At 31.6% G+C, this 14,253-nt stretch overlaps 1 protein-coding gene across 1 annotated transcript; it reads right to left on the bottom strand.

Annotated features, from left to right (window-relative positions):
- Positions 1–5,548: 5,548 nt before the first annotated feature.
- Positions 5,549–12,486, bottom strand: LOC141689925 (uncharacterized). The gene is made up of 16 exons (XM_074494452.1): positions 12,077–12,486; positions 11,192–11,313; positions 11,004–11,092; positions 10,882–10,917; positions 10,572–10,656; positions 10,261–10,303; positions 10,089–10,186; positions 9,584–9,648; positions 9,006–9,502; positions 8,818–8,905; positions 8,571–8,705; positions 7,575–8,140; positions 6,901–7,036; positions 6,751–6,819; positions 6,512–6,637; positions 5,549–6,063 (listed from the first exon to the last, which is right to left on the bottom strand). Exons 1-16 carry the CDS (start codon positions 12,481–12,483, stop codon positions 5,950–5,952), a joined length of 2,676 nt encoding a protein of 891 aa, XP_074350553.1. The 5' UTR covers positions 12,484–12,486; the 3' UTR covers positions 5,549–5,949.
- Between the last annotated feature and the right edge of the window lie 1,767 nt (positions 12,487–14,253).

Here is a 14,253-nt window from a genome sequence, read left to right as displayed (position 1 = left end):
ATGATTACTTTTTTTATAAAAATTTACCAGATTGTTTGGGGATCGTTTTCTATATCCAGATTGATTGGGGATCATTTTCTATATCTGATAACCCTAAAGAGGGAAGGCACACAGATATATAAATCATAAAACATATTTTTATAATTTCTCTACAATCCATAACAATTTTAACATGACAGTTATTTCTATATATTTAAGCATCCTACCATATTAATCGCATACCAAATAAACAAAACCATTTAAACAATTATAAAGTTGATGAATCAAGAACAGTTCACCGGAGTCCCTGGTGAATGCTATGCCCTTATCGACTTCCCTGTCATCTTGGGTTTTGCAACTTCAGGCGTCTCAACGAACTATCTACCGTTCTTTACTTCTTCATCTTTATAATTATTATAATAGTAGATGTTTATTGGGTACTTGATCTGTATGAAATTCAGCTTAAATATATATATATATATATATATATATATATATATATATATAAACTGTATGTTATATTGTTATAGATTGCAGAGGTGAGGTTTTTAGCTTGCCATAAATGTATATAAAAAAGAAATTTGTATAAAAAACTCAGAGAGAAAATAACTAAGCAAGTGATGGATTTTTTAAACTGATAAAAACACTGATACTTCTTTTGTTATAATTCTCATCTTTTATATAGGTAGAGATTTCTATTACATGATATCCTTTTCCGACATAATATTCTTTCTTTTTTCTTCTTTTTCTTTCATCTCTTCCTTTTCCTTTTCTTCCGTCTTCTTTTTCCACTTTTCTATCTTTTTCCACTTTTCTGACTTTTTCTTCTGTCAACTTTTTCAACTTTTGCAACTTTTTCTTCTGTCGTCTTTTTCAACTTTGCAATTTTTTCTTCTGTCCTGCTTTCTCTTGTGTCCATTTCTTCGGAATTATTCTGCCTTTCTTTTTCAACTTTGCAACTTTTCTTCTGTGCTTTTATTCTTCCTGCTTTCTCTTTTTATTTTGTTCACTCCTTTTGATGCCTTCTGTCTTTTGTCTTTGTCTGGAATTCCATAATTTTTGGTTGTTTTTACAGTCACCAATTTTCATTGGGCCGTATAATCATATATTACAGTCACCAATTTTTATTGGGCCGTAAAATCATATATTACAGTCACCAATTTTCATTGGGCCGTAGAATCATATATTACAGTCACCAATTTTTATTGGGTCGTAAAAACATTTTCTAATATGTTATGGTCACCAAACTTTGTTTGGGCCGTAAAATTACTTTAATATTACATGTTGAAATAACAGGAATTATTACAATCTTACTCGAAAGGATTAGAACATGCTCCTTCCTTTACTAAGGGTTTTAAAACTACTACAGTCTTCTTTCTTTGTCCTGTAATAATATCCTTGAAAAACTCATTGATTTTTGGTGCATGATTGTAATTTCCACCTGTTATCCTGTTATGCATACCTGCTAAATCACTTGTATCTGTTTTCAAAACATCATTATTATAATATAATATTAGTATTTCTTCTACGTCTCCCTTCATACCTGTTCCTAATATACATGTCTTCCTCCCTTTTATAAGATCTTCAAGTTTGGATTTTAGAACTGATAATCCAATTGCTCTTTTATCTGACATCCATTCTTGAAATCCTTCTATTGTGCATGGCATAGGAGACTTGAGACTAGTATTATCGCCTTCTATAATAGTATTCCTACCATACTTGAATATCTGACATATTATTATTGGTTTTCCTACAAAGTTGGTACAAGCATCAAATACCTGTACTCTATATATTCCTCCTGGTCCATATGATTGCATCATTGCACTAACGCTTTCAACTATTAGTGGTGGAAGTTTTGATATACTTCTTAATGTTTCATCAACCATGATTTTGTCAATAAATCCCAACATTAATAAGTTTTCTACCACTTTAGGATCATCGTCTTCTTTGCAAATATACCTTGGATATTTACTAAATTTTCCAGTTCTGAGGATGGTATTATTGGACTTGGAGTCATAGAATTTTGTTATCTTTTCAAAGGCTTCTATATACTCTTTTGGATATGTAATTCTGTGTGATATGAGAAACTTGAGGTTTTGGTTGTTCTGGTTTGGATAATACTGTTTGGGTAAGGGTTGATATTGTAGGAGTTGTAGCTAGTCTTGATACAAAAGTTTGGGGTGTAATATTTTTGGTAAGCTTTATAGCTCCTTCAAGATTTTTTATAAGGTTATTAACTTCTTGGGTCAAGGTTGCAATTTGTTCATTTTTCCTCTTGATTTCTTCTAGTATCATTTTCATCGGTTGAATATTCTTGTTATCCCTGTCCATTTTCTCTACTAAGAAAATCTGCAAGAACATTTTTAGTACCTGATATATTTTTAATAATAAAATCATAACAACTAAATAATGTTTGCCAATTTCTTCTCTTATTTAATTCCGGTAAAGGGTCAATTTTATTGAATATAAATGATCTTACTTGAGTGTTATATGTTCTTACAACAAATTTTACAGGTAGTAAATGATAATGAAATCTTTTAATTCCTAATTTTACCGCTAATAACTCCTTTCATTAATATGATAATTCTTTTCATTTGGTTTCCAAGTTCCATTTGCATATCCACATATTAAAGGGTTTTCTTTATCAATATCATCTTTTTTAAAAGCTACTAATACTGCTCTCCATCATATATCACTAGCATCTGTATATAATTCTAATTGATCAGTATCTTTGGGTAATCGTAGTTTAGGTAAATTTTCTACCTTTATTTTTAGTACTCTTATTGCATTTGTATGATCTTCTTTCCACTCAAAAGTTTTATTTTTCTTTATTAAATCTTGTAGTGGTTTTCTTGATTTTGGTAGGTCTTTTATATAATCTGAAGCGTAGTTTAGTATTCCTAAGAATTGTTGTACTTCTTTTTTGTTTTCTAAAGTTTCTTTAAAATTCTTTATTTTTGTTGATATATGTTCTTGTAATTGAATTCCTTCAAAATCTATAATATATCCTAAATATTCTATTTTGTGTTTAAATATTTCTGATTTCTTTTATGATAATAGGATTCCATGTTTTCTAATAGTGTGAATAAATATATCAAGATGTTTTGAATGATCTGTTAAATTGTCACTAAATATTAATATATCATCTATATATACTAGAATAAAATTATTCATTTCTCTAAATATTTTATCCATTCTTCTTTGGAATATTTGTGGGGCTGTTCTTAATCCAAATGGTAGTACTATCCATTCATAATGTCCTTGTGGTACGCTAAATGTTGTTAAACATCTAGATTTCTTAGTTAATTTTATTTGCCAGTATCTGTTTTTACAATCAAATTTACTAAACCATTTTTTATTACTTGTTTGGTTTATTAAATTTCTTTTATATGGTAGGAAATATCCATCAAATATAGTCTTTTTAATTAGTTCTCGATAACTATTACTAAAAATGCTGTGCTACTATGCAGACTTTTACTTTCTTGTATTAGTCCCAAATTTAATAATTCTTTTATTTGAACTTCTAACTCCTTTTGGTCTGTTGGACTATATCTTATTGGTCTGTTTCTAATTATATCATTAGGCTTTATCAGTTTTATTTCAGCGTATATTTTTTCTTTTTCCCATAGCTTCATTGGATGTTTTCTAAAATTTATTTCTAAGTTTTTTAAATATTTTTGTTTTAATAGTTCTAAATTAGTTTTTCTTTCTGCTTTAATATTACTTATTTCTATTGATTTTACATGTATTATTCTTTTTAATACTATCCATTTTCGCAAGGTGTTAACAAACTTATCCTATCTTGTTTTATTATTTGAGTTTTAAAAGAATCTAAAAAGTTATTTCCAAGTAACATTTGTTGTTTCATATTATTTTCTTGGTATATTATAGGTAACCTAAATCTTATTTTTCCTAATATAAATCTTACATTTTCTGCTATTATATCTATCTTTTTTTTATGGTTATTGAATTCTGTTACTATTATTCTATTTTTAGTATGTTTTCATTTGTGTTGGGTAAATACTTCTTCTTTAGCTAAACAAATATCTGCTCCACTATCTATAAATATCTTTTGTTTTATATATTTAGTAGGTTTATATTTTACCTGTGTTTCAATATATATCGCTACCATTTTATTATATTAAATAGTTAAACTTTCATCATCACTGTCATTTTCATTTATATAATTTATTTCTTCTGATTTTGTTTCACTTATATAGAATACCTCTTTATCATACCAGTTATTATTATCTTCTCTTATATATTCTAATTTCATTATTAATTCGGTAGTATTTATGTATTTTATTTTTTTTGTTGTAATTTAGGACACTTATTTGCATAATGTCCTTTTTCATTACAATTCCAACATTTACAATCTGCTATTTTTGTTTTATTTCTTTTTCTAAACTTTCTCTTATATCTAAATCTCTTTCTATTTTGCATTATCTCGTGATGTCAGTGGTTGAATACATATTGACTTCCATCTCCCATAATATAATAAATTGAGATGATTTTAAATACCTGAAATAACTAGGCCTTCTATCTCACAAAACTTGGACTAAAAACAAACTATGCAAATGTTTAAGGGATTTTTTGTATAGAAATCAAAGAAGACAAAGTCTCCTCGTATTCGAGTAAACTAAAATGTAACTTACACATGTTAATGATCACATTAATCTTATCTAATTCGTATTGGAGTTACAAAATTAAACACGTTAGAAATAAAATAAAGTAAGACTGTAATTTATTTTTAATTCAAATAATAGTTCAACAAATAATTTTTACTTGTCAATATTGCCCGCTTTGCTATGACATAGAAATGATATAAAATAATAATAATTATCTCTTATGAAATATTAAATACGACATATAATTTAAGGTATTGCTGTTGCAAATATGTATAACAGTTTTTTGCTGAAAAATTATTAAAAAAATGTTTGGTAAATTTTAAAAAATGTTGTCGAAAAAAAAGTTGTTGGTGTAAAAATTGATGTTAGCAAAAAAAACATGCCCCTCCTGCTTTTGGAAAAGTTGTTTTCAGCTTTTGCATGAAAAATATGTTTTCAGCTTTTGTAGGAAGTAGTTATCGGTTTCGACATCAAACATTCTCAAAAATATTATTTTTATATTTTATATCTCAAAATATGCATAAATTAAAAAAAAAATACTAAACAGTCATCTAATTTTACACTTTTTTCACCAACAATTTTTCTCACATCCCAGCAGTTTTCAACAACACTATCAGACAGAGCCCTTAATTAGTATAATTAACAAACTTTGTGCCGCTTATGTTAAGTTTTGTAAAGGTGGTTTGTATAGCGACTGTGATAATCAAAGTTATGTTTTCTTTCCAGCAGAGATTGTGCTGATTTTGTAAGCTAACATGTCATGTGTAATTCATGTCGACCTAGTGTTTTAAAATTCTTAGTCCTGTTTCAGTTGAAAGATTCTTGGATTTGATCATCTCAAAACACAGTTATCCGCAACCACAATCTAAACATAGTTTCATTTCAAGTTATTGATTACTACATATACTACTGAACATATGCATACATTGCAGTAACTGAACTTTTTATAATTTACAAGGACACCATAAGCAAACAACATATACAACAGTATCAAATCAAGCTATTCCTCTGATTATAATTTATACATAATGCTACATAAGTATGCGAGATAGATATCTCTAATTTGTATATCCAGCTTCCCAGCAACCAAATGATACAAATTTTAATAACACAACAGTAGCATATGGTTTCTCCCTAGTATTTAATTTTATGTACATCTTTCTAGCACCACATAAAAACACCATATAATTAGTTTAATATGACATGTGTATTAGTAGCAGATGCAGAGTCATCGAGCTTTCGCAGGGCTCAGGTTCCCTGTAAGGCTTCCAGATTCTCAGAAATGTCACTTCTCCTACAAAATGCCAATGCATATATGGCATTGTCAACACTCGTAAACAAGTTAAAGAAAGTAACTTAGTTGTTCCTTCTTCCTCGAACCTCCCTCTCCGTATAAATTATTCCACTGCTGCAACTCTCCCATTGATGCTCCCCCGGAAGAATAGCTTGCAGCAACCTGTAAAGAAAGGTATGTAAGCCATTTATTAAAGTCACGGCCAGTATATTTTAAATAGCAGGTCTTAAACGACGATTAGTGCTCTACAAAGCACTAATCGACCTGAGCGAGAGCGTGACTCTGGGGAGTAAGCTAAGTAAGGGGATTAGGTATATTCAATTTTTAGTTATTATTATCATTACTAATTCAGAGGTAAAATATATCAGCGTAGCATCTCCTTGACCGCTAAGTGGCCTAAAAAATGCTCAATCACGCGCTTAATATAAATCGATGCCCTTTATGGTCTGAATCTGATTACTGTTTTTAGAACGCTGACAACAACCAAACTCAGTGCAGGGATCATTCATTCACTTTCCCACAGTCTTCAGTTGCTATATAACAGGATTAATGAAACACATGACCTCTTCTTCTTTTTTTATCCTGTGAATAACTGAACCTCAATAGTTACCTGCTTCTTTGCTTCTTTCATGTCTTCCATGTTCAAAGGCCTCAGAGTGATTACTCTTTCAGTTTCTTCCCTTGCCTCTGAAGAATGCTCAGAATTCTTCTCTTCTTCTGCTCTCCGCTTTCTTTCCTATAGATGCAATTGTTTTTGTGACAATTTAATAAGGATCAACAAGAAAAGACCAACCAAAAAATAAAAGAAAGACAGAGAGAATGTCAAGAGCTCAGATTAATAAACTTTACCATATCCTTCTCTCTCTCTTGCTTTATCAGCTCCCTCACGGGTCTATAAGCGGCTGTTGAACAAAAATTCTGTTTTTAATAGTTAATGTCAGGTCTCTTATATATAGATTGTGAAAATCACACTTATAAATAATGTCGAAGTACACAAACCTTAAGATCGCTTCCACTGTATCCGTCTGTCATAGTTGCAAGCTCTTTAAAGTCAAGGCCTTCCACCTTCTCTTTTGATAAAAGTGTTCTCAGTATCTTTTCCCTGCTCTCCGCAGATGGAAGACCAACCATGATTCTGTTCACAATAAAAACAATGAAAATTAAATGCTTAGAAAAATCTATATTCATCTGTAAAATAGTCCTGCTGTCTTATTTTTAAGAGGCTAGAAAAGGAAGAGTAGGTAGATGAAAATTGCAATTGCAAAAAGTCCAAACTTCCAGAAATTCCCTTGATGGTAAAGGTAAAATTTTATCAACGCTGTAACTACGAGCAGCCATAAATGATGGTTAATGAAAATATTAAATATCTAATAGAATCTATTTCGAATCACTTTCAGAATATTTAAGCTTGAGGATGAACAATGATATGAGAGACCATAATTTAAACAAAAAAGATCACTATTTCAGTATCTTCGTTCAGTTATGCTTAAAGATGACACATGAGCCGAGGGCTACTGAGGTGGGAGATGATGCAGGGTCTGAGGGCTAGTAAATTGAAGTTAAATGTGATTTGGAGCATAGACAAAGTTAAACTGAAACAGGGACAAGCAATTATTTTCTAGATATTGGAACTTTTGCTGGTGACATTATTGTGGTAAAATCATGACACATACCTTCGCTCAAACCGCCTAATAATTGCTTCATCAAGGTCAAATGGCCTGTTAGTAGCAGCAAGAACAAGAATGCGCTCGCCAGACTTTGATAGGAGCCCATCCCAATGTGTCATGAATTCATTCTTAATTTTTCGCATAGCCTCATGCTCACCAACTCTTGTTCGCTGCCCAAGCATGCTATCGACTTCATCCACAAATATAATAGTAGGTGAGACTTTTGCTGCAAGTGTAAACAGCGCTCTGACATTCTTTTCATCTTCCCCAAACCATTTTGAAGTGATGGTTGACATTGACACATTGATAAAACTTGCTCCAGCTTCCCTGGCAATGGCTTTGGCCATCATAGTTTTTCCAGTGCCAGGAGGCCCAAATAGTAATATGCCTCGACAAGGCTTGAGGAGCCCTCCATTGAATAGGTCTGGTCTTCGAAGAGGAAGCATGACCAGCTCCTGCAACGATTCTTTAGTTTCATCCAAGGAACCAACATCTGCAAATGTCACCCCAATTTCATTTGCTGGAATCACCTCTGGCCTTATACGCTTTTCAAATTCATTGTCAGGAACTTCCTGGTAGCACACATGACATGTTTAGAGTTTAACAAATTATAACTACAAGTTTACACCATCTATTGTCATGTTTCTGCAATCGTGCTCTCGTTGTGGTAAAATGCGATAGATAATACTAGAGAAGTAAAGTATTCACAATTTTTCCACCAAACTGATTTAAAATATTAATTTACAAACTTCCTTTTCAAATTTTCACAAGAAAAAACAGCCAAGCAAGAAAAATAAAGAACTATGAGCTTACTAACAGAAAATGATGCAACTGAAGACAATATATCATATTGTTTTGCAACTAAAGACATTACATGATTTTTTTTCTTCAACTTACCAAGGCTTGGACTCATTGTGCAACCAGTGCCGCACTTGTCTCTTCCAATTGAATCAAAATATATTCATCCTACTCTGTTGTTAAATACTTATAAATACGACTTACCATCTTCGGTGGAGCAGGATTTTCGTTCTTTGGTGCAGGATTGGATTTGTCCACCTCAGTTTTACTTTCAGTTGTTGTTGGGTTGTCAGACTTAGGTTCAGGCATAGACCCCATTATTTCTTCCACTAAAAGTCTCTAAAGTTGAAAAACAAATGCGCATAAGTGACTTGATCTACTCAAAAACTCAGTATATAGTGAGATTGTATAGTACAGAAAGGAAACATTAAAACAGAATAAGAATTGGCACCTTCTTAGCTTCAGCATTTGTCTCCAACTTGAGAGTATCATTGCCACTGACCTTTCCCTCCTGGAAGAAACTCAATCCGTGTGACAAACTTTACGACGGAAGAAAGGGTAAGTTATGAATTAGTAGGATCAACAAATAAAATAATTAAAACAGTACAAGTGTTCAATGACAGAAAAATTGGTATCTACCTCTGTGATGATATAACGAGCTTTCCATTTCGATAGTCTGGCTCTTTAACACTCATCAAATGGTAAGATATTGCTGACACCACAATTTCTTCAATGTAGTTACCGAGAACCATTGCATCTGCATGGCAGATTGTATTTAGGTCATCACATTCAAGATCATTTGCAGCAAGTACCTCCGCAATATGATTCCTGTTATCTTGAGACTGAATTGTCTTTATGTCTTCTTCTAATTGTGTTTTCCAGCTTACAAGGCGATTCTCATCTTCAGGCGGCTTTATGTCAATGGTGTAAGGGAACAAATAGTTTAGTCGTTCATCAATTTCGCTGAAATCATCATCTGACTCCAACATCTTAGAACCCAGAAGTAAGACTGGTACAGATAACTTTTTCAACATTTTATCAAACAAGTTGTAAAGCCTCGGAGACTGAAGAAGAAGCTTCTCGACATCCCTGATATAAAGAATTACGGCTCTATTTTGAGAAACAGAAACCAAAACCTGTAAAGAGACACTGTTTGTCAGCATTTCAAAGAGATAAGCTGATATAAGCAATCAATGATTAAAATAACTGATGTAAACCTTGTAAAGAGACTGTAAGAAAACTTTTTCGTCAAAGGACAAGGTGCTGATGCGCTTTGAAGCACCTAAATGTAAATAACTTTCAAGGATCAGTATATTAGTTTCTCTCATAAAAAACTATCCAATATTCTTTCAAGGATTATTTGTTATTAGATCGTCAAAAGGTAAGATAAGTCCAATTTGTGCACAAAGCACCTGAGGTTTTCATCAATTGATTTGTAGATACTGTTAGAATACTACTAACATAAGATCCTGGAAAGGGCCTTCCTCTAATACCTTGAGGTTTTAGGGGAAGGCCCTTTCTGGGATCTTATATTAGTAGTATTCTAACAGATACAATAAAGTGTGCACATGAAATAAGAGAAATGATTAATTCCTTGTTGGAGCAACTTAAGTACACATTATGGTCTACATGATGTAGCCTTTTATATCAAAATGAGAAGTAGGTTATTAGATTAGTTTTTTATTTTGTTATCAACTAATGAAACATGTCAAAACAAAGTACCTGGATTTACAGAAGACTGGGAACTAAAGCTACTCCAATCCGAAGATCCAGAGGCATTCCTACGATGTCTTGGAGGACCTTGACTGCCTTCCATACTCCTGGAAATTAAAAGGAATCTAAGTTGAATAGCTGAATGTTAATGGTCCGAAAAAAAGAGACCAGTTTACTGTACCGCAGTTTAGCTTCCAGGTTACTCCCTTGTCTACTCAGTGTTCCTGCAGCAGAATTTATGAACACTTTACATAAGATTGTTGGGAAAAGTTTCAAGTGGAAGAAAGAAAATTTGAAGAGAATTAATTACATAAACTACAAAGGAATTCCTTCGGCAGAGACATAAAAGATTTTCTAGTAAAATGATTTGACAATTGCAATGAATCATACCGGAGTAATATTGTGTAATTTCTAATTTTTACTTGAGAGAACCTTTAATTTATCGAAAAGCAGAATTAATATTAAATCCAGGAAACATGTCGAATAGGGTACCTTCCTTTGCTGGAGATTTTGAGAAGGAACCAAACAAACTGGACATTTGCTCCAAAGCCACATCTGAGATGGATCTCTTTAAGGGCTGCAAAGAACATAAGATGATTCAAATGTATTCACTCAAGACAATACTTCAACTATTATTTAGTAGGTAAAATGCAACATCCGCAAATAAAAGCAATTAATCTTCCAGTAAGTATGTCCTGATCATTTTATCTACTCTACAACAGAGCTCTGAGATTCATTTTGGCTTTTCAAATTTTTGAACTGAATGCAGAAAAGTAATTATGGGTACTGGAACATCACTTACAGCTTCTTTCTTAGAACAACCATACTTGCTCTGCATCTGCAGATAGATTCCATTATAAGAATTAGAGTAATCATATGTTAAAAAACCGAACCTGCAGACAACTATTAGGCTACTATATATACCTTCATAGAGAAGTCAGGCACATCTAACAATAACAACTTTGCTTCAAAATAATGTGACAGCGCTTTTGCAAGCATTTGCTGGTAAATTTCTACGATAGAAGACATAATCAAGCAATAAAACCAAATCAGGCGAAAAATTGTTAATTTTGTAAAGATTGATTACAGAATCATATAGCATAGTAGCATACCAGCAGTCCCTGTCAGCAATATGGCCCTACTGGCAGGGGAGAGATTCCTGGTGTGCCTAGAAACATCCAGGTGTTTGAGATGAACATATGCTGCACTTGTTAGCAACATTCGTGTCCGCTCACTGTCAATTCCATCAACAAAACAACATCAGAATATTATTCGTATACAACATGAATGCTTTGCATCAAAGGACCTATAATTACTTTGCATCAAATGACCTATAATCATTAATCAGTGACGGAACCAGGACAAAAAATTACGGGGTGCTTATTTTTTTATATGGAATCCATTTTTTTTTTCACAGGGTGCTGCTAAGTAATTAAGTATAAATATATTTTTTGTTACTGTTTCTCCGAGGTAAGGGGATCTCAAGCACCCCCTCTGGCTGGGGTGGCCTGACTATAGGCGAGCAAGACTTGCGCCTAGGGCCCCGACACTCAAGGGGCCCAAAAATTTCTAACTTTTTCAAGTAAATATATATGAATTTCCATGATATATTTATATTAGGGCCCCATAAACTGATTTCGACTAGGGCCCCTCGAATCTCAGGACCAGCCCTGCCCTCTGGTTTCGCCACTGCCTATAATTTCATAGCAAGATTAACAATCCTATTAAAGCTAAACTATGCAAACTGTTGTATAACATAATATCATGGAACCTTCCTAAAACACCTTAAGGTCTTAGATTGACTGGTTACCTGATATGGTATAAGAACTCGGTTTAGGGAATGTCTCAGATTTAGTGTTCCTACCGGTTTAATCTAAATATTTGTTGTTGGTATTGTTATATGTTTGGTCATAGATAAAGATCTTTTCGGGGTCAGGTGACACCTTAAGGTTTAAGATGAACCATTTACGAAAGGCGAACATCGTTAGAAGTAGAACCTGAGATAATAAGGGAAGTCCTCAAAGGTGACATTGCTCTCTTTACCATCTTGAACTAACCGAGAAAGCTCCTGCTCAATCTGATCAGCAGTAACTCCAGGGAGGGGAGCATTAGCTCCTCCTGCCCATTTACTCACAGTTTGTCCTGAGGCCAAACCAAGACCTACCCCTACACCTACGCTCAATGCTGATATAAGAATATGCTTATTCTCCATATCTTTCCCTTGTCTTCTCTCTGCATGTATGTAGATAGCTGTGCCTGTGCCTAGCCTATATAAATTATATGTTTTTTTTCTGAAAAAATGAATAATTAAGACTTGAAAGTTAAAGGTGAAGAATTGTGGGTTGTATTGGAGACAGAGAGAAATGTGGATTGGTTCCGAACGACACGGACAGGTTGAGAACATTTGTTGGTCTGCTTTTTTGGAGAGCATCAAACCCTGTTTTCTCATGCATCTTTAATCTATTAATCTATCTATATATAGAGGGGGAGCTATAATTTGAGTTTTAGTTTAGATTCTTTTTTTCTCTATTAACATAATATAATTCAAATGTTATTTGTGTTAACGTAGGCTAAAATTGTTTGGTACACGTTTTTATATAGTTATTAACTTTACTAACGGGCACATGGTAAAAATCGTGAACATGAATCATAACTAATATGAAGCACTTGAGTAAATGCTAGGATTAGTAATAAAAGAAAAAATCTCAGATCTATTAGTATTTTTTATAATAAATACACTAGCTTTAGAACATTACTGACAAAATGAAATAAATCAAGAAATGAATTTTTGTTCAAGAATATGGGCCAGTTGCAGAAAGAACGGGCTCATAATAAAACGATGTTGAGAAAATGTAACCCATCAGCCTTTTGAAGCACCGTCTTCTACATGAAGCTCCCTCAAACAAACAGGAAGGGCCTCATATTTTTTATTCTTTTTAGTTTTTTATGGAGAAATACTTACATTTAAAAAGATTATGCTTGATCAACTTTTTACTCTTCATTAGAAAGTTTTGATTATTTTTTTCTAAAATCTGATACTTATATTTTCAAATAGACTAAATATACTTTTCAATGTTATTTTTTTATTATTTTTCTCGATCATATAGTTCATGTAAATTTCGGTCAGAGTTTGATCAAATTGACCATCAAAACTCAAAATACACACATATAAGGACGGAGAATCAGAGATAATATATTAACCGGTCAGTAGTATCGGCTATTTCTCGGTTTCCGAACAATTATTTGGTTAGTCGTCAAGTTGCTATTGATATTTACTAAATTAGTTTTGGGGGTTATATTATTATTATTTTTTAAAAATTTATTTTGAATTAGCTTAATTTGAATAATATATATTAATACAATATTTTTATTATGTACTAATAAGAATAGAATAAAATATAAATTTAAAAATTTTAAAAATGACATGGCCGAAATTACAAATATTGATTATTAACTTTTATTAAATACAAAAACCATAATAATTAATATTTTATGTAATTAAAATTAATTTTAAATAAGATAAAATTAGTGAAGAAAATGAAACTATTAAAAGTTATTAATTTAAGAATAGAAAAAAGAGAAAAAAAAGAGAATGAGAAATGAGTAAGAGAGAATGATAAATGGGTAAATGAGAGAATTCGCGTAGATAATAAATGAAAGAGAGAGAGAGAGATTGAAATTAAATTAAATGATGAGAGAATTATTAGTGTAATATGATATCAGCAAAATTAATGAGAACTTGACACATATGATTTGATGATATAAGCGCTTAAAAAAAAGTTTGACACATAATAAGGGGTCGTTTGATATAGTTTTGGAATCAGGAATCAGGATAGACTGGTATGGGGATGAGAATTGATTCCTAATATTATATGTTTGGTTCAGGGTTGTAATGAATTTGTTTTATTTTAAATATAATCGATATTTCAATTTTAATTCTAATATTATATGAAAGTATACATTGTACATTGAGATTAAATTCTTACACAATTTATAAATAAAAATTTATTAAAAAAATATATGATTAGTAAAATATAATTTATCCAATTAAATAATAATTTAATAAATTAAATCTTACAAATTAGCATTACTGAATTTATATTATAATTTTATTTAAAATTAAATAATATATCAAATTTAAAATATGTGTACATAAATTGTATTTAATCATAAA

The sequence above is a fragment of the Apium graveolens genome, chromosome 10 (genome assembly GCF_009905375.1).
Source record: "Apium graveolens cultivar Ventura chromosome 10, ASM990537v1, whole genome shotgun sequence".
Classification (NCBI taxonomy): domain Eukaryota; kingdom Viridiplantae; phylum Streptophyta; class Magnoliopsida; order Apiales; family Apiaceae; genus Apium; species Apium graveolens.
Note: the sequence above shows the minus strand (reverse complement) of the source record. Positions and strands in the feature narration are given on the sequence as shown.